This window comes from Rousettus aegyptiacus, unplaced genomic scaffold (assembly GCF_014176215.1).
Source record: "Rousettus aegyptiacus isolate mRouAeg1 unplaced genomic scaffold, mRouAeg1.p scaffold_m13_p_2, whole genome shotgun sequence".
NCBI lineage: Eukaryota > Metazoa > Chordata > Mammalia > Chiroptera > Pteropodidae > Rousettus > Rousettus aegyptiacus.
In genome coordinates this window covers 20759665-20780396 of record NW_023416295.1, presented here as the reverse complement: position 1 = coordinate 20780396, position 20732 = coordinate 20759665, and the positions used below count along the sequence as shown (strand labels likewise).

Here is a 20732-nt window from a genome sequence, read left to right as displayed (position 1 = left end):
TTCTTAAGGTTTATGGAAGGTGGGGAGATGGTGAGTCAGATAGGCCTGGAGCTCCCTCTAGAGGCCAAACCCTTTTAAAGGTTAAATGAGCTGTAGTTCAATGATTTAGCTTGCTGCTGGCGCTGAGTTCACAGAGTAACAGTAGATACCAATGATAATGAGAATGATCCACATACTAAGCTAGACTTTGCAAATGTAAAGTAATATCCTGATTCTCAACATGATCACAATCCAATACAAGAGGCACACACATATATAGAAAATAACGGTAAAGTAGTTTTGCAAGTACTCTATATCACATGGGTATTTATGTATTTATCATTTTACAAAGTACTTGAGGCAATTTAGAAAATTACATGATGTGAAGGGATAGAATGTACAAATTAGAGAGTCAAAATGATGTGAAAAATTATCAAGTAGACATTTGTGTTTTTGATAAGATGAGCACAGGAAATCTATATGACTCGGTCATATTAGATGCTCTTCATGAACCATAAATTTGACTTTTACCTTCTGAGTTATCAAAGCAATGAAGAAGAAAGGATAGATTAAAAAAATCACAGTGTCAGTAAGATAAAAACAACTAGATATTTGGTAAAACGTTACTTTTTTTGAAAATATGAAGAACAAGAAATGTCTCCTGGTTGGTATTTGCTAAAAGGAAAGAATGGTGGGATGAAATGAACGACGTACTCAACAACATCCCACAGTGTAAAAATGCCAGTTTCATGTGGCTGGATCCCCGTCAATACTGAAATTTGCCAAAACGTCATTATGCAATTCAGCCAAGAGCAACCTGTCTTGTATGACATTACCCTGTCTGGAGCCAGGATAATGTCATACAAGAGCACAGTTATTTTATGGCCAGGAGCTATTGGGGTGGGGGGGCGGTATGCAGAATTTTTACTGCCAGGGGATAGTTAGACTAAATGTCATTTTTAATGCAGTTTCTCATAATAAGCTTTCAATAAAAATAAACCTACCATGATCTCTCGCCAAACAGATATTCTGTTTTTCCAAATAGGGGCTAATCCATATGTTTTGACCCTACACCAATTAATGGATATAATTAAGGCTTACTTTTATAAATTAAGTATCCATTTGGATGTATATAGAAGTCAGAGCTAAACATATAAATTTTAGAACTGTGGGCATGTAGGTGGTATTGAAAGTCATAAGAATGAATAGTATCACTCAAGGAGAGAAAGGGTTTATTTTTTTTAAAAAGGAATGTGGTGATATCGAAAGCAGAAGAGATATTTTCGAGAAATGTTTGATTAGAGCCAAAGAGCCAAGAAGCAGTAGTGAGGTGATCTGTACTCCCGGTATTTGCAAAATATATGGTTGACCACAAGGCTCACAAGGAAAAGATTCCTGATTAGATAGTCTCTGGCCTAAGGGAATTTATTGCCTCATTTGCCCAACCCAGAGTTACCAAGCAGCAGGATAGCAGGATAGAAAGATATATAAAAAATTCCCCCTCTCTTCCGCCTTTTCCCTTTCTCCCCTCACTCTCTCTGCCTCTCCTTCTCTTCCTGGCCCCACTTCTCTCCAACTCTCTCTTTCCTTGTTTCTCCCTCTCCCTCTTAATGGGAAAACATTTTGTACTCTCATTAGGAAAGGATTATAAGAACGTTTTTTACCAAGAGGTTATTCATGTGATAGTACAATAGACTGTATTAAAGGAAATTTTTGGTTTTATGCTCAAAGCAAATTTATTTTATAACGTGACCAGGAATTAGGGAAATTCAGGTAATAATTCATAAAATGACTCAAATTCAGCTCTTCAATATTATTTTCAAGCTCAAAATAGATTAATAATCTCTCAATGTTATCTATAAAATAATAAGGGAAAAGAAATATGTGCAAATAGGTATATACTTATCTGTCACACACACACACAACCTAGAAAGTAAAGAATTATTTTCTACATGGCACATTTGTGAGAGATAAACAGGAGGATGAATAGGCTGTTTTTTAAATAATTTCTTTAAAATATGCACATTCGCATACAATTTCCAGAAGGATAGTGTGAATGTTCAGTCAGAAGACCATTGTGGTGCAATTCAATCTAAAACCCAGAGAGCCAATTTGAGATGAATCGTGAGCTTTTATTAGCCGGCCAGCGACTGACTCTCTACTACACAGGGTTAGAGGAGATCAGTCCTGAGCTTCCAGAGGCAGTAGCTTATAAAGCCTAAAACCACATCAAATAAGCAAGCAGGTTTACAGAAGCAGAAGTTGGCCATTAGCATATCTTTGCACAGAATATCTCCTAGAACTACACCCTGGTTAAACATTAAACAAGCAAGCAGATTATAGAAGCAGAAGTTGGCCATTTGAAAATTTTCCACCCTTAACAAAACAAGTAAGGAGGAAGAGGCAATAACTATTTCTTGATAATGAAGGGGTTGCCATGGAAAAGGTAGATTGAATCCATGCTTCCAGATTAACTATAAATGAAAGAAAATGAGGGAATTTGCGGACCTAATATGAAGAGAGCTTCTTACAGTGTGGACCTCCAAAGATAGGATGAGGTGCCTTGTGAAGTAGTGAGTTCTCCATCTGTGGTGCTAGACAGAGGGGGCAATTGTAGAGTAATCGGAGTGCTGGAGATGCAATGCCTTGGCCGTGATTCCTAAACCACAGTGCCTGTCCTGGGGAGCTCTGAAACTGTAGGTCCTTTCTAACATCTATCCTGTCTCTCTTGGAGTAATCAAAAGGAAATTTCTTCTTATTAAAATGCTGTAGTTAATACATGAGAAGAGAAATAAAACAATATTACCATTGTACTACTTTTAATGAATTAATGCATCTGTGTAATGTTCACTAGTGGCAGCTGATGTCATAAAAAGAGTGACAACTAGGAATCGTGTACCTCCTGATTAAAGTATATATCATCTGTGAAGTACATTTGCCAGAAAATCAAAACCTAATCTGATCTAGCTGCTTGATCTAACTACCAATTGAATTAAATATTGGGGAAGTGGACTAGATTAAATGAAACTATGGAGATTTAATCAGCAAAATCCAGAGTATAGGAAGTGCTACAGAACAAATAGCTAATTTTTTTTAACAAATAAATTACAGATGTCAAAAAAAAAAAAAACAGAAGAGGAGGAACCTATAAACTAAAAAGACTCAAGAAACATTATCAACCAATTGAAATTTATGGGCCTTAATTTACCTTGATTTTTTAAAATTTATTTAAAAATTATGAGTAATGTGCCAGTATGTTCTTAGTTCAGGGAGTCGGTGTGTTAGAAGGAGGGTGATTAGCATGGTGCTGTGTTGGGAATTTTTCACTGTGATTTCTAAGCTAATTCTTAAAAACAAACAAAAAAAATAATCTTAGATTGGCAGAAATTGCACACTCGCTTCTGAAGCTGGCGCCATACGACACACAGACGATGGAGAGCCGTGGGCTTCGACGCTACATCATGGAGATGCTGCCTATTACCGACTGGACGGCTGAAGCAGTGAGGCCAGCCCTTATCCTCATTTTAAAGAGATTGGATAGAATGTTCAACAAAATTCATAAGATGCCTACTTTGAGGTGAGGAGGGTTGCATTTTGCAAGCCTGTTGGTGTGGCAAGCCTCTAAGTTAGGGTTTGTCATTTTTTTAAGGTGGTGGATAAATCTAGAGTTGAATGAAAGTTTTCTGTTACTTAAAAGTTTTCTGTTGGTACATGTAGATAGCAAATCAAATATATGAGTGCATAAGTAGCAGGGTCTATAACGTATAAAAATATATATTTATCTTGAAAAATCTATTTCTCAGCTGTTATGTTCCTTATCTGACACATATGGAATTTGATGTCTATCCTTCAGTTCCTTTTGAAGTAAGGCAGGAGGATATGCCTTATAAATAAGACAACTAAGTAAACAAGTAAAATTAACTTGATATTCAAGAAATACTGTATTTAACTAGTATTTTAGGTACCAATTTAAAGAAATGCCAATTTTGCAATAATTAGCTAAGCAGCAGTTAAAAGTTTCCAGGATTGATAACGAATGTTTAATTTTCACCTTTTCACCTCATTCGGGTGATACTAAATGAACATTATTACCACCTAAACTCCATTCAGCGGCCTGAAATATCCATTGGTAGCCTTCCTATGAGCAGATGCCTCTGAACCAGTCCACCTGGATATCTGAGCCCAGTTTGAAAACCTGTAGCCATGTGTAGCACGTGTGTGGTCCCATAGATGGATGCTAATAAACCCACTAACTTGGACCTTTCAAGTTTGGGTTAGTGAGAGCATTTTCTATTCTTTTAACTAAACCCAAAATCAATGTAACTCTTGTCTCAAGAATTTGTAGCACTCAGTGTTCAATTTGGCTGAACTTTCCCAGAATTTAGCCTATGCTCTTCATTTATGCAGCCATCAGGAGTTGCTGAATTTATAAAAAAGAAATTGAAAGACTTTATCCTAATAATTGAGAGTCTGTTCCTATATTCTTTTATATTATAATGATGAATGCATATATATTATTTCAAGGTAATTTATTTTTTTAGTGGCATGAAAATACTCATACTTAAAGCACTCCTATGTTCCTTAGAGTCCCAATGGAACATTTGTGCCTATTGCCAAATGGCCAAAGTCTTATAAGGTTTCCAAGAGTGTGTCTAAATAAATTATTTTTCTTAAATAACTTTGTATCTGTAAAATGTTAAACATCTCCATAGGCTGACGCATTTGTCATATAATGAAGCCCGTTATAAAGAACATCATGCTTCCTAAAAGTAGATTTCTGGATTAATGCATAGATTTGGTGGGTTGTAGGCAATTTTCTTGGGCTGCATGCTGTGAATTTGGGATTACCTTGGATTTAATTTCTTTGGGTGATCTCAATTTAACAAGAGAAATGTTGACTGAATCTGACCTATGGGTTACTTAGACATCGGGGATGTCCATATATACCCATTTATGAACATTTTCCTTTTGTCACTGCTGACATTTTATTCTGGTAGCAAATACAAGCTTAGAAATTGTTTGCAGGGTGAAATTTGAAAATAGTGTAGCTATCTGTAAAGCCCAATCTGTTAATTTCAGTTCTAAGACAATTGCAGATTGGACTGACTTTTATTATAGAAAATCCTATGTTTATCTACTTGGGTTATGTATACCACCTTTTACAGTACCAAAGAAAATAGCCAAAAAATATCATTTCTTAGGAGGCCAAGAAAGAACACTTAAATAAGAGTATTTTATTCTAATGTGATATTTTTGGCAGGAGTTGTCATACAATTCCAATTGGTTGTAGTCTGGTGTAAAAGCTGATGAGATCAAACGCAGTCTGAAAAGTAGATTTCAGAAATGCAGCCTGGGGTGAGATTAATTCTGTTGGGAGTAATTACCCACTCGATGGGTTTTCTAAAATGGTAGTCTTATATCCTCTCTCATAGTTAAAACCAGGGAACTTAAAATGCAACCCATTCATCTCTGTTTTTTCTTCAATAGATTTTGTCTCATTAGTCGAATGGGGCAGGAGTGCCTCTGCCTCGTTTTCAGTATCTTCTTGCTTTCCCAGTGTGCTCTGTACTTTTGGAACAACATGGGTAAACTTCATCCCGTGTGAAGCACTTTGTTGTCTCAGACTCCCATCCTGTCTTAGATGGCGTCAGAATCACTGTCTCGTTCACTTGTTTCAGAATCTCCAGAAGGGAGCCAAGCTGCTAATGGCTCCTATATTGTATTCCAGGCGACAGGTTGAGTGGGAGCCTGCCAGCAATTTGATTGAAGGGGTTTGTTTGACACTTCAGAGGCAGCCAATCATATCCTTCCTGCCTCATCTTAGGTCACTGATCAATGTCTGTGTCAATCTGGTGAGTAGCCAAGTGGCAATCTTATAAAATTTGCATAATTTAACTCTGCTATTGACTTCTCTGAATTGAAGATTTACAGGTCAACCACTTTGTGCCCCTACCTACCTATGAAAACAGACGGCTCAGGTGACACTGAAAATAGGGAGGTACATTTCAAGGTGGTGTGTGGGGAGTTACAGGGGTCCGTCCCAACGCAGATGGGATCTTGGTGTGCTGCTTCCCACACACTACTTTGACAATTCACCTCCTCAAGTTGCGCTGAGAGTTGAGGGCTGCCAGTTGGAGAGTGGGGTGGTGGAGACGACACTATTGGCTAGAAGTTAAGGTAGTCTGGGGTGGGGGAGTTTAAAATACAAAGAGGATTTTTTTTTTTAAGTGCAAAATAACACTGTGAGTTGGCAAGTCTAGGATTTATGTGAAGAAGAAAAAAAACTTTTTATAATTTATGTAATATCTCGAGTCTGGTCCCAGCAAGGTTTTGTACGATGTAGAAACCATGTTAGAGCATTTCATTGAAAAGGATCTGCTGCTTATCTAGTTGAGCAATAAATCTGTAGCTGGAATGCCTAGAGCAAATAGAGCTGTTGCCATCATCATCGTTGTCAGTATTTGCTCCATCAAAGAATGTTGACTGCATTTCTTTGAATTCACAAGTAAGTATGTCCAGTCTCCTGATTAGAATAGTTTCTGATTCATCTCTCATTATTTACATAGTTAGCTATAAATGACATTCTACAAAACCTTGGCTGAATCCAGTGTAATATTTGATCTGACTCCAGACATTACATGCCTTCAGAAGAAGGCAATGAGAATAGATTGAAAGTAACATGCCCAACCTTCAAATTATTATTATTATTATTATTGCTATTATTATTAAATGAAACTCCCTTACTATGATTGCATGAAATTGCAATAGTCAAGGCTGGTCATGTGCTCTGTTTGTATTTCAGGTGATGGGAGTGGTAGGACCTTCCAGTGTTGCTGATGGATTACCCCTTCTTCATCTCAGCCCTTATCTCTCACCACCTCTGCCCTTCAGCACAGCTGTTGTCCGGCTTGTAGCATTGCAGATACAGGTGTGACTGCCTTACCTGTTTGTCACGCTCATTAAGTTGCTGGTTGAGGCACCAGATCACGGTGTTCTCTTTTTGTTTTCTGCAAAGGCTGGGCAAAATCTGTGAAACGAAAGTGTAAACATCTCCAAACTTTTACAGGTTTGGAGCTTCAGCCCTGAGGTTGGCCCTAAGTTGTGCTTCTGTAATTCTTCTTGAGATCTCAAAAACAGCAGAGTCTTTTAGTCCTGCCACAACCTTGCGAACCACTTCCGTCATTTAAAATGTGTACAGATACCTTAGGAAAATAACGGTTCACAGATAATCAGCTCACAATCATTAAGTAAAAGAGGCAGCAATATTCAAAGTCTGGTTTTAAATTATTTGCAGAAAGAATTGCAATATAAAATTCTTTTCAAATATTATTACTAGACTTTGAATATTTTAATTTTCTTTAATGATCGTGGGTTGAATATTGTGGGTGCTTTTTTTATTCTCCCCGTTATTTTATTTCTTAAAATTAAAATAATCCTTCCCATAGCAAAAAGTACAGAATGCCAATTCCCCTGCCTAGTTCTGTGTATCACCTAATTTTAGCCTGTGGTGAATCATCAGAAAGCTCTGTGACCAATGTGAAGTATACCACCGATATAAGTGGATAACTGACCCATTATCTGACAATGATGCTTGGTGGTCCATCATCCAAAGAATGGGCAGGTGATAGAAACAAAATTAAGCAAGAGCTGTGGCTACCATGCAGAAGGGAAATGATAACATCCCTAAAGCAATGCATTTTAATAACCTGTGTACAGAGATCATTTTTTCCTGTATCGACTCTTGCTTTCTGGCTCGGAGAAGGCCGTATGGAAGGGTCTTAGGACTTTTAAATAACTCCCAAATGGAACAGGTGGCAAGTTCTCATTTTCTTCCTTTTCTTCTGTCTCTAAAATATTTACTGGTCGGCCCATGGAGAAAATGAATGGGGAAATGTGGTTGTTTTGGTACCAGACCGTAATTTTTCATTTAATATTCAAAACATTACTGTTTTTTTAGGTATATAGCCCTCAGTTATGTCAAGCAAATGGTAAAGTATCAATTTTGAGTGAATCTTGCATGCTGCTACAGACGACAATTGAACGACATAGTTTACAGGAGCAGCCAGCAGGAAATCACCGTCTCCGTCACGCTGTGTTAAAACAAACATACCGAGTAATGTGGGGGATCGATTAATCTTTTTTTCTATTATTGCTGCACAGGCTTTAAAAGAAGATTTCCCTTTAAGCCATGTGATCTCCCCATTCACCAATCAAGAGCGAAGGGAGGGGATGCTTTTAAATCTACTCATCCCATTTGTGCTCACAGTAGGATCTGGAAGCAAAGGTCTGATTAATTTAACTAAAGGAAATTTATCATTGTTGTTGTATTTTCTTAAATGCCAGGTGTTTATTTCTCTTTCCTTTTCTCAACAAGGCCATCACTGAAGTCAATCTGAGTGGTTTAAACAGGGTTACCTTAGGAAATAGATATCTTTTTCTTTCTTTTCAGTTTAACTATCTTGGGTCAAAAGTTTCTCTGCTCCACTTCGTAGAAGATACGTTGTTTAAAATCATTTCAGCACAGCAAAACTCAGGAGACTATCGTTCAATTTACAAATGGTATTGATTGAAGTGCAATTCGTTGTGAATTGACAGGTGAATGGACTTTATAACCTACCGCCACTGGGTTTAGCATAAATACTGCCACCACCATTAAACTGCAATATATTTTCATTGCTCTTCCTTTTCGGGGGATTTCTCTTTTAGGAAAATTTTATGTCAAATGTAAAGACAGTACATTATGAGTATTTGAGCAGAAAAAAGAAAGGAGATTGAAATGGTAAGCAGGAGACTTGGCCAAGAACGGACTATGGAGAAAACAGTACCAGGAATACTGTTACTGTCTGTGGGAGAAGCTGTACTTGGTGGAGAAATACCTGGGTGTCCTGGTTTGGAATCGGAAAGAGAGCTAAGTTTTTCTGTGTCTGATGTGAAAGATCTGCCTCGTGACTGGCTTTTCTTTCCACTTCCCTCTTGGGAACTCTGCCCCTCAGATAGCCCCTGGCTGGAGCAGCCTGAAGTGCAACTGCTGCTGCAGACGGTGATTAATGTGCTTCTGCCTCCGAGGATCATCAGCACCTCCAGGAGCAAGAACTTCATGTTAGAGAGCTCTCCCGCCCACTGCTCCACCCCGGGAGATGCAGGGAAAGACTTGCGCAGGGAAGGCCTGGCAGAGTCTACCAGCCAAGCAGCATACTTGGGTGGGTACTCTCTCTCTCCCTCTCTCCTCTCCCCTTCTTTCTCTCTCTCTCCCTATGTATACGTGTGTATGTATATGTATGTATGTATATGTATATATGCGTGTGTGTGTGTATATATATATATGTGTGTACATACATACATACTTATTTAGTTATGTTCTACTTGGACTCGAAAACAATATTTTAAAAGACCTTAGTCAAGAAAGCATTTAAAGAAGCTACTTGAGCAAGTAAGAAGCATCACTCTTGCAAAAGAGTCTGGTTTCTTTCAGTTAAACATATGCCCCCAAACATAGTATGTTCATACTGTGATTTCTAAATTACTTGGATGTTTTTATAAGGAAGGCATCTACGGTAAGAGTTTCTCCTTGCTGACTAAGTATGAGATGACTAAAGAGATTATCGGTAGCTATTATCAGATCTGGATTCAGTCTAGTGTACAAGGAAACTGCATTGCAAAACTCAGTGGGGCTCATCGGTCTATCATCTACATGGATGGAACCCCTAAAGTTGGACAGTCCACATCCTGTGCAGCAAGGCATGGTGGCCTTCTAGCATATTAGGCCCCCTACTAGCTATTTTTCTTCCCTCACAGTATCATTTTAAGTCTCCATCTCGATCTTCACTCTAGCGAAGCCAATTGATTTGTTCTCCCATAGCCTTGCCCATTTCCTTCCCCCCTTCCATTCCTTTTTTCCCATTCCTCTATCCCTGCCTTTAACTTGCCCCTGATCTGTGGAACGCGTGAAAGCCAGCCACTCCTTGGCTCTGACGAAACTAAGTCAGGTGGGGAAAGACCACTCTTGCCACAGCAGAAAATCTCAAAAGGAGGAAGTTGAGAAAATTTGGCTGACATTTTTTAATTCATTAGTGCAGATCTCGGTGGGAGTATCAGATGAACACATACGCACTGGTAAAAACAGGTCTTTGGAGTTTGGAGTGTGTGAGGTGTTTGGACTGCATTATAAAGGGATGTATTTGAACGTGATTTGATTGACGATGAGAATGAAAAAGGAAAAAAAAAAAGGTGCATGTGCACAGACGGGACCTACCCACATGGGGCTTGGTTATGAGAACACACAGTTTAAATATAATTTAGACTCTGGGACAAAGCCGTGCCTGAGATTTGGGATTGCACAGAGGACGATGGAGAAAGAGTGCTTCACGTGTAGGACAAGGATGGGAGGAAACACTTGACATGTAACTATTTTCATTTTTCTCCACTTTCTGCCTTTCTAATGAAAGTGGATCCTTCAGTCACTCAGCCAAGCTACTGGATCTCTATTTTAAATTTGTTTTTACATTTATTTTGAGCTTTACTGCGCACTAAGCAGTGTTTTCTATACTTTACATTATTATCACATGGAACCCTTAAAACAACTCTAAGAAGTAAATGTTCTCATTTTAGATGCAAAGAGCCTAACTTGACTAAGGTAACTTACCTAAAGCCATACAGTTAATAAGTAGCAGAGCCAAATTTCAAATCCAAGCCATCTAGTACCAAGGTCTCTGCTCTTGAGCCCTTTGCTATCCTGTTTGTGTGTTTGGCTGATGGAGGTGAGGGTAAAAAGCAAAATGGCAGAAACTTGGAGAAAGCTAACGAGCACATAACAGTAGAAATATCACCAGGATCAGGGTAGGGAAAGAAGAGTGTTCCTTTTGCTCATTTGTTTTAATTGAGGGAGAGAAATCGAGATAAGTGATTGCTATGAAAAGTGAAATTTTGAGGAGGGAGATGGATAAAGAAGCATCTTACAACATCTCTATGTTATATGGCACGGTTTTCCCCCTGGAAGTGTCCTAAATAGATGGTAAAGGAGTGTGTGACTCTTGAGGGGTTTAGGGTCTTGGATTTGTGCATGTCTTTTAGTTGCTGAGATGGGCCTCAAGACACGATCAATAAGGCCCAGATTCCCTTGACTGCCCCATGGCAGACTCTGTGGGGAGAGCTGGGGTGGCAGAGGAAGCTCCCACCAACCTTTACAATATTCAGATTTGCCCTGACATACTGAGAAATCTACTTCCTGGGGAGGGGAGGGGAGAGGCAGGGAGGTGGGATGGCAGAACATGTAGATTGTGACAGGGCTGTAAAAGAAATCTAACAGGGTTAAGCAATAGATGTGATGTGCCCTATGGGCGTGGAAGGGAAGTGAGTAGGAGTTATTTTATCTGGAAGGGTAAACTCAAACATACCCACTGAATTCCTTTGGGGAGCAGTTTAGGGTAGAATCCTGAAGGGAGCTGGGAAGAGGAAAGACTTTTGTTTTAACTGTGCATATGTGCTTGGTTTGATTTTACTTTTAACAACATGAGTTTATTTCTATGCTTAAAAGAAAAACGAGATTTTTAAAAACCCATGTTTTAGGTTAGGATGTGAGTGGTATACTGGTATTTCCATAAAGCCACTATGATAAAACTTGAGAAAAGCAAAACATATCTAAGAATTAATTTGCTCTGGATTTCCCAAAGTAGCAGTTTAATGTCCCTAAGAAAGATACTTGTGTTCTCCTAATCAGAAACGAAACTTGTTTTACCATACAAATCTTTCTCTTGATGTCAGAACACTCGCTCAGGAGGACATGTAAGTTTTTGGAAACAGGGGGAGAGTTTAGAAATTTAGAAAATGTTCTGATGCGTAAAGGGCTGTGGGTGTGGGCGGCTGGGTATGGGCAGGTGTCCTTCCAAGCACAAGTCTGTAGGCTCACTCTTGTCTCTTCCTGGTGTGAAGCGCTGAAGGTGATTCTCGTCTGCTTTGAGAGGCAGCTTGGAAGCCAGTGGTATTGGCTGAGCCTCCAGGTGAAGGAAATGGCTCTACGGAAGGTGGGGGGCCTGGCCCTGTGGGACTTCCTCGACTTCATTGTGCGGACCCGAATACCCATCTTCGTGCTCTTACGTCCTTTCATCCAGTGCAAGGTATGCTCTCTGCTTCTCCTCCTAGGAGTGATGAGCCCCATGAACATGCTGTTGCTCCCCGGATTAAGGCAGGATTATGGCAGCAGTGCTTATGGGATGTACTGCGGCTAGTTAGTAGGACCTGTTAACACCATGCTTGATTAAGAAACAGCTCAAAAATGCATCCCAGAGAATAAAATTTCATGTTAGAAGTGCCTTCGCCATCGACAGAACTTTGCCTTCTCCCCACTAACCCCTCCCCCGCCAACACACACACACACACACACACACACACACACACACACACACCCCAAGATTGACCCAATAGGATCATCTGGAGAATGTTCTTTCTTCAGTGGCACCACTGAGATCTGATTTTAAGCAGACATGAAAAAGATAGGATAGTCGAATCATGTTTTTTTCTCTGAGGCCCTCGGTATTCATCCCCCTTTTATTCTTTTCATCCCCTGATTTCCTGGGGAAGGGATGCAAAGCAATGTCTTGACTCAGCACTTCTTATAGAAAGCACTGTTCTGAAAACTTCATATGTGTTACCTTGTATAATCTTCACAAGCAACTGGGAAATAAGTCCGATAATGAGTCCGTTTGACAGATGGGAGGACTGAGGACCTGAGACTCTATGCCTTCCTTTCAGCTTCTGGCCCAGCCAGCAGAGAATCACGAAGAGCTTTCTGCCCGGCAACACATCGCCGACCAGCTGGAGCGGCGCTTCATCCCGCGCCCTCTGTGTAAGAGCTCCCTCATTGCTGAGTTCAACAGTGAACTGAAAATTCTGAAGGAGGCAGTTCACAGTGGGTCAGGTGAGCTCGCACGGGCTTTTTTGAATTTGTCTGACTAATGGCTTTCACAACCCACAGAGAATGCCTCTGTCCAGGTCAGCCCCCCTTTAGCCATTATGGTACCGCTGGTAGATTTGACCAATCATTGTGGATGACAAAACAGATCAAGGGGCTATCTGAGTTTAATTTTACTCCTTTTCTAAAATTTTTTTTTTTTTTTACAATCTTCATTTCTGCAGTTAAACTGTTTCTTGAATATTTAACTGGAAAAAAAAAGTATTTTAAATTCTTGCTTTTATTTCCTTTTTGAAAAGGAGAAGGGAGACTCGTGCTCACCACTGAGCACCTACTATGTGGTAGATGATTTCATAGCTGTTATTTCATTTAATCCACACAAATACCTGCAAGGTGCATAACTGAAGGTCCACTTATATATAGACTGAGGAAACAGACTCAAAAGAGGTTAAGTAACTTATACACATGACAGTGACAACAGTGAGGGGACTTAAAATCAGGTCTGTATTATAAAGCCTTTAACTTTTCACAGATTGGAGGGAGAAAGGGTTGAATCAGAACTAGCAGATTGGGAGTACTTTCTTTACATTATTAAAAAGATTTTCTTTGGGAATGCACTGTTTACTTTTTACAATTATGTTAACAGCAAATTACTGAGGAAGGAAAATAAATCACCATCTGCCATTAGAGGGCAGTCATTACCCATAGTAGAATGTGTGGCTATTTTTTTTTTCTTTTCTTTTATTGCTGTTTGCAATGTATTAAAGACAAAATATTTGACAAGTACAATCTTGTAGAAATTTCCACATAGTGATTCAAATATTATACTTTATAATAAAATAATCAGACATAAAATCTAGTGGGTATTTTATAAATTGCATTTCCAGAAAGGGAGAATGAGAGCACTATTTTGGTTATGTATTCTGATTTTTATTGTGAGGTTCCTACCAGACAATGTGTTGATTACTTCTATATGCTTATGTCAGGTAATATATATTTCTCAGTAAAATCTGCCAAGTTGGAAGCTACAATTTATATCAAAATAAATTTGCATTCTACCAGCCTTGGAAAATGAAATTGAAAAGCAATGAGAGAGGAAGCAAAGTCAAAGCATTTTACATTGTGAGATGTCCTATTCCACAAGGAAATTATTCAGTTTATATCAATGGCCAATTTTTTCTTTAACATTCTCACTTACATTTGCTACTTTGTCTTAAAGATCATTCTGGGACACACCATTTAATTGACTTTTCTTTAAAAATACAAGTGGTCAGGGAGGAGTTTGAAGCAAACACTTGTTTTCTTTCAAGATCCTCATATGGATTTCCTTTGGTCTCTCAACCCCCCACCCCCACCCCTCGCTAGCCTACCAAGGGAAGACGTCCATCAGTACCGTGGGCACCTCCACCTCTGCTTACCGCCTGAGCCTGGCCACCATGTCCCGCTCCAACACGGGCACTGGCACAGTCTGGGAGCAGGACAGTGAGCCCTCCCAGCAGGCTTCACAGGACACCTTGAGCCGGACTGATGAGGAAGACGAGGAAAGTAGGTCACCCCACAGAATCTGGAAGAGGGGGTGGGGGAGGGTCATGTGTGACACAGCTTGGCCATACAAATGAGGCTTAGGAAGGATTTTTGCCTTTCCAGCCTTTTCAATTCTGATCCCTGGTCACTTTTTTTAAAAATGGATTTAAAATGGAATTGCGATAGATTCCATGATTCCTTCTTTCCTGTTCTTCTATAAATCCCTTGATATCCTTGGTTATTTGGAAGGAATTCAAGCTAAAAGTAAATCTTTAGTGACCCCTGAGTTTTCTTTGAGCTTATATATTTAGCCTTTTCCACTAACTCTCATTTAAATTGTGCTTAAGTAACTAAGGGAAACATTTATTCCCCTTTCTCCTAATCATCCTGCTTAGAGGGTTGACTAGCACTTACATGACCCCATTGGGCAAGAAAAAGTGAGCAATGCTTATGCTCAGAATTCAGAAAAGACATCAGCTATACTATCTAGAAGATGAACCAGCAGGCTGTCTTGAGAGAATACAACCCAAATTTCAGTTAAGAGTGTCTCCGGTGACTGATTGAGACAGCCCAGGAGCTTCTAATGCATATGCTTCAGATTTGGTGTTATAAAATGAGAGAGCTTAATAGGAGTAGGTTTTAAAAAGTAAAGTGAAAGATTCCACTAAATACCACTGTTATTTGATGGTTTCTTAAAGTTGCATTGATTATTTTCCAAGTATTTGAAAGACATTCTGATATAACATTTATAACAAAGTGTGCTGTCAATGCCTTAAGAATGAAAACAAAATCTAGATCTTTACTCAGAGCTGCTCCATACTGAACAGCAACAAAAAGTCCCATTCTGAACTAAATTAAGTAGAGGAAATGAGAATTGAGGTTAGAATTTTAATGAACTAAGATGAATGAAAGTATTTAATACCCTACTACAGTTGGATGTGTAGAAGAGGAAAAGGAAAAAAACACTTTGTCAAAACACTTACCAGTAATGTTTCCAGATTTAATTTTAGGGTCAGTCAGATAACAAAGTGATAATCATATTATCCTGTACCCAATTGATAGACATACTTGTTTCTAAATCACCCTAGTCATTGCTCATGGAAATCCTCCTAAAATTGTAATTAGGAAAATTTTGAAAAATATATTTTTTTATTTTTTCAATTATAGTTAACATACAATGTTATATTAGTTTCAGGTATACAATACAGTGATTAGACATTTATATAGCTTACAAAGTGATCACCCCAATAAGTTGGGTACCCATCTGACACCATACATAGTTATTACAATATTATTGATTATATTTCTTATGCTGTACTTTACATCTCTCTGACTGTTTTGATAATTGGCCCTTCGTACATCTCAGTCCCTTCCCCTTTTTCACCCATCTCCACAAATCCCCTCCCATCTGGCAACCATCAAAATGTTCTCTGCATCTATGAATTTGTTTCATTTTTGTTCATTTATTTTGTTTTTCAGATTTTCCACATATAAGTGAAATCACATATTTGTCTTCGAATTATTTTGATCAAGAAAAAAATGAGAGAGACAAGGATTAGCAGTTTGAAATATTCGTTAAGTCTAGTTGTAGTTCAGAACTTAAAGTAATATCAATTTTTCTTTAGTGCTTGAAGTAGTCTTTTCTTTTTTCTTTTCTTTTTTTTTTTTTTTTTTTTTTTGATAATGGGAAACGATACAACCTACCTTTAGAAGAGCTAAATAGATTTTGCAGGTAACCTTGTGAATAAGTAGATGGCCTAACCAGGTGAAAGGAGCTAGACAAAAATGTAGAGAAGATATAACCAGAGATTTCTTTGACCAAGTGCCAACACTCATATACTGACAATTATGCAATTTTTTTTTTTGCTAAAATTTCTGCTTTCAGACATCACAACCATCCCAGTGAAAACAGGGTTGCTAAAGAATGTTTGATCATGATGTGGGTGTGTATTAATTTATATCAGATTGTATATGAAGCAAGATGGTTGACTGCTTTGACTTAAACTATTTTCCCATTGAATCATAAAACCTGGATAAAGACCTAACAGGAACAAGTCATGGAATAAGAAAATATGAGAAAGATATTTTCTCTGCCTTCTAAGATCTTAGAAGTCTTATAAAAGAGATGATAGACATTTTCTATATAGAACGCTTAACAAAGGATGAATGGAAGGCAGCACATGACTAATCACCAAGCATGTTGAGGGAGTAAGTGTTAAGTGATTTGTGAATTTGAATAAGGGGGTGGAGGGAATCAATGGAATCTGGGGAAAAAGTTTAATCTACCCTACCATGTTTTTCATGATTTTTAAGGCACATTTGCTTTTTTACTTCTCTGTGAACATACATAAAAAGGATATACCATTCTATAACAAGAATCATCTTCAGGTCAGTCATTCTATAGCAAATTAAAATTCCTAGCACTTTTCATAGTTACCTTTTTGGTTTGAAATAAAGTTTCATTGCAAATATGACCACTTGGGTATTTTAAATAAATGATGTCAGAGAACCTCGAATAGTAGCAAAAGTTTACTAAAACCCTATGTTAATCAAAAACATTTTGATTACTGTGTTCGCTGTGTAGTTCACTTAGAATGAGGTCACCTAGTCACAAATACTGTCCTCAAGTTAACCCTCTGTGGATCTGAGTACGTTAATTTCTGTATCTATGGAGAATATACCACATGCTTAAAATTTTAAAGTTAAGCTAAAATAAGCATTTATTTCTGGACATTATAGGTTTTTAATATTTTTCCAAAAGAGATCTGACATATTCTTTCCCTCAGCAGTCTTAAAACCATTAAATGTACTGAATGTACTATTTGAATATCAAAGAAATGTATTTGACTCATTCAATAACAAAGTTCCTTATTGAATTATTCCTAGAATGTTTAAAAAATTATAGTCCAGCTTTTCTGAAATCTTTAATTCACAAATACCCCTTGACTTTCACAAATAATCTAATCGTAAAAGTGAACAAGAAGTTTACACATATTTCGTGAAGGCTGTTCGAGAGTGCGTGATAAGTAGACATGAAGAATTATTATTCATTCTTTTATACAGGTTAAGATTAAGACACTCAAAGTCTTTTTTTTCAAGATGGAGATACATACATGAAGGGTTTTTTGCAAGTGAAATAAGCAGTCACTTTAATTTGCAGTTCTATTTACATTTTCAAGGTGGCAATGTTCAGTAACTCTGGAAGCAAAACTGTTAAAATCTGTTTTCATACAAATAGGGAAGGCGTTTCTTAAGGCGCTGAAGGTCTTAGTTTTCTATCTGTGCAGAGGGACAAATGGTAATTTTGCTTTAGAGACGGCCCTAATGTTGTATTCAAGCCAAGCATGGAACCCAACTACAAATTTGGTTTGGGTTTTCTAATCAGTGTCATAGTGTGGTAACTCCATTCCTTTGCCCCTTTCAGATGACTCTGTAAGCATGCCCAGTGTGGTAAGTGAACAAGAAGCTTACCTCCTGAGTGCCATTGGAAGGAGGAGGTTCTCCAGCCACGTCTCTAGTATGTCTGCTCCTCAGGCTGAGGTGTGCCTGTTACCCAGCCAAAGGTAAAGAGCCATGGATATCTTATACTCTCCATTTAGGGGAAAGGTAGACATCATGAAAATTCACTCACTGTTCTAAAATGGCTGAAGAGAAGCAAACAATCAGTGTTTTAAAATAGACCATTCAACAAAGGACTTTTCAACTAGGGTTGTGCAGGTAACAATTTGCAGAGAGTTTTCCAAGCCAGGTCAGTAGAAGGGATTTCAATTTCTGATTCAATCATTATTTCTCCTTAAAAATTTTCCATAAATAAATAAATAGTCTTCTTTCAGATGACATTTTTGTATTTCAGATGTATCATTAGCTAAACTAATAATGAGTACCTGGCAAGTATTTAGGACTACCTTGATCTATTTGGTGACGTTTAGACTTTTGTTACATCATCGGTATTTATGTGGAGGTAGTGATGCTTATTAAACAAGCAGAGAAGGACCTGTGCCACTATGTGTGACTTTGGGTAGGTCATGTAAGAAAAGCCCATAGTTTTCTCCTCTGTGAAATAAAGAAGTGGCTATAACTATTGTTAAGGTAAAATCTCTATAGTTTTGTGATTCCGTGACTAAATCCTTTAAAACATTTTTTTTCGGTGTTCTCTGTTCCCTAAGATTATATATCTGACGTAAGAGTTAAAGCGTTATCTATTTCAGAGCCAATGATAGTTTTACTTGAGGACCTGTATTATTTCAAAGAATGAGCCTAATTTTTTTTCTAGTTTGTTGTTTATTTTTAATATGTATAGATTCAATGTGAAAAATAATAAAAATCAGGGCACATTCTAATGTTTAGATAAAATCTATTAATATATAGAAATAATTACCCTGTACCCAAATCTTTTAGTGAATAGTTCATAAACTATGCAGATGAAATAAAATTTGTGAAATAAAGCTTAACTTTGACGAATATTTTTAAAATAGAGGAAAATGTTAAAAGATGATAAATAAATTGTATACTTATAAGAAAGCAATATTCTACATATTGTTTAATTATTACAAAAATCGCTAATATATAAGCATTATTATTATTATAAGAGATTTTTTTACCCACAATTTGGTAATTTAGAAAGGAAGTCTTATAAATAAAATATGTGAAAAAAATCAGAGCCAAACTATAAAATATCCCAAAACAAGACATAAAGTCATACAAGAAGGAAACTATTTTTAATTGCTAGCAATGTGCAAGGTTCCATCAGGAATAAAATAAAACCATCTAGCAATTTATTCAAAAGTTTTATTTAGATTAAGGAATTGTAAGAATTTAAATTAGGGTTTTGTTGTTGTTGTTATTATTGTTGTTTACCTGAAGGAACCAGGCCATCAATTCCCTTTGTACATATCCATTCAGGGGTTAATTTGTTTCCAGAGAGAAAATTTGTTCTAGTATAGATATACTAGAAATCCAGAAAAATAATATAATTAAACTCTTTGGGCTTGAGTCATACTTCAGAAGGCTAGTGAAAGTAATGTCTACGTGCATTAGAGAAAGGGAGCCTCTTTCAGGGAACAGAGGCTATTTTTACATTGTATAGTTAGTTAAATGATTCTTCAGGGTCAGACACTCAGTTTCTTAAATGGTTTAAGTCCATCCGGTTTAACAAGTATTTACTGAGTGCCTTGTGGGTGCTTAGCTCAATGCTAGACACTGAAAGAAAGAGAGCTAAAGTATGACACAGTTTCTGTTCACAAATCCCAAAATCAGCTGCATCCAAATAAATTGATAAACTATTTAATTATTCTCTCACCAACCTGACAGGTTTCTTCTTTTGGCATTTACAATTCAGTCAATAGAGGATGGAGTAAGGAGGTAAATGTGAGTTCTGTGTGGATTTTCCAGGGTTATCTTCCTTCCATTTGTTTACTTGCATTTTCATTGTGAAATTAGCAGGAAAAGTTGGGTTCTTTCTTTGCTTTTCTGAATGACATCAGTCCAAGAGTTTGGTTATGGCAGTTCCTGGTAAGTGGTTTCTGTGTGATGATAATGTCACAACACACAAGAAAGGAGCAGGATCCTGGTCGATGAAACATCACGTACATAAGACAGGTTAAAAATAACCACCCAGCCAAATGTTTACCAAAGGAATGATAGTTTCATCTTGTACAGTTTCATTCTGCAACGCGTTTCAGAGCTCATGCGTCCATTTGGAGCTCGTTTTAATTCCCAACTCTTGACTGATAAATAGATCACTCCTCTGAGAGTCGTATTCATCCAAAGCCCCTCCTCCCCCATTGCCTTGAGTCTTATGTCTTGACAAACCCAGCACAAGGTGAAATGGTTGACTGTCTCCTTTTCCTTCCTTGTTCTGTTAAATTTATTTATTTTTGGTTCCTGGAAGCAGAAAACTGCATGCTTTTTTTCCTTTTCTTTTATTTGTTTGCATTTTCTTTCCCTAAATGCTTCATCTCCCTACCCCTCCTGCAGTGAACCTAATGTCCTCGATGACTCCCAGGGCCTGGCCGCTGAGGGCAGCCTCTCTAGGTACAGTGTCAATGCTACCTGTCTATTGGTGTCTGTGCTGGGAAACTAGCTGTTCCCTGTCTCCTCTGTTTCTCTGTCTCCTCTCGCCCCATCTGGATATCAATTTCCATCCCTTGCCCTTTGTTGCTCATGAACACACAAGCCTGGAAGTCAAAGGTGTAGCCTCCTTCATTTTCAGCTTCAGAGCTCAATCACAAATGGTCTAAGAGGCCTACTAAAAAAGAAAAAAAAAAATCTGTGGAGTTCTTTTAGGGGCTTGTCCTATAGACATCTGAAATGTTTGATGTAC

The 20732-nt window shown here is 37.9% G+C and overlaps 1 protein-coding gene across 16 annotated transcripts in view; it reads left to right on the top strand.

Annotated features, from left to right (window-relative positions):
* The window catches only part of UNC80 (unc-80 homolog, NALCN channel complex subunit), a 187607-nt gene that overhangs the window by 153881 nt on the left and 12994 nt on the right, over positions 1-20732 (top strand). For 14 of the 16 annotated variants that reach the window (XM_036236392.1, XM_036236395.1, XM_036236394.1 and 11 more), the window contains 10 exons: positions 3356-3556; positions 5708-5831; positions 6782-6907; positions 8140-8263; positions 8973-9179; positions 11908-12092; positions 12727-12892; positions 14252-14431; positions 17835-17973; positions 20387-20443. In XM_036236392.1, coding sequence (XP_036092285.1) covers positions 3356-3556; positions 5708-5831; positions 6782-6907; positions 8140-8263; positions 8973-9179; positions 11908-12092; positions 12727-12892; positions 14252-14431; positions 17835-17973; positions 20387-20443 — 1509 coding nt within the window. The remainder of the gene's footprint in view (positions 1-3355; positions 3557-5707; positions 5832-6781; positions 6908-8139; positions 8264-8972; positions 9180-11907; positions 12093-12726; positions 12893-14251; positions 14432-17834; positions 17974-20386; positions 20444-20732) is intronic. The other 2 variants (XM_036236400.1, XM_036236393.1) reach the window with 1 other exon arrangement.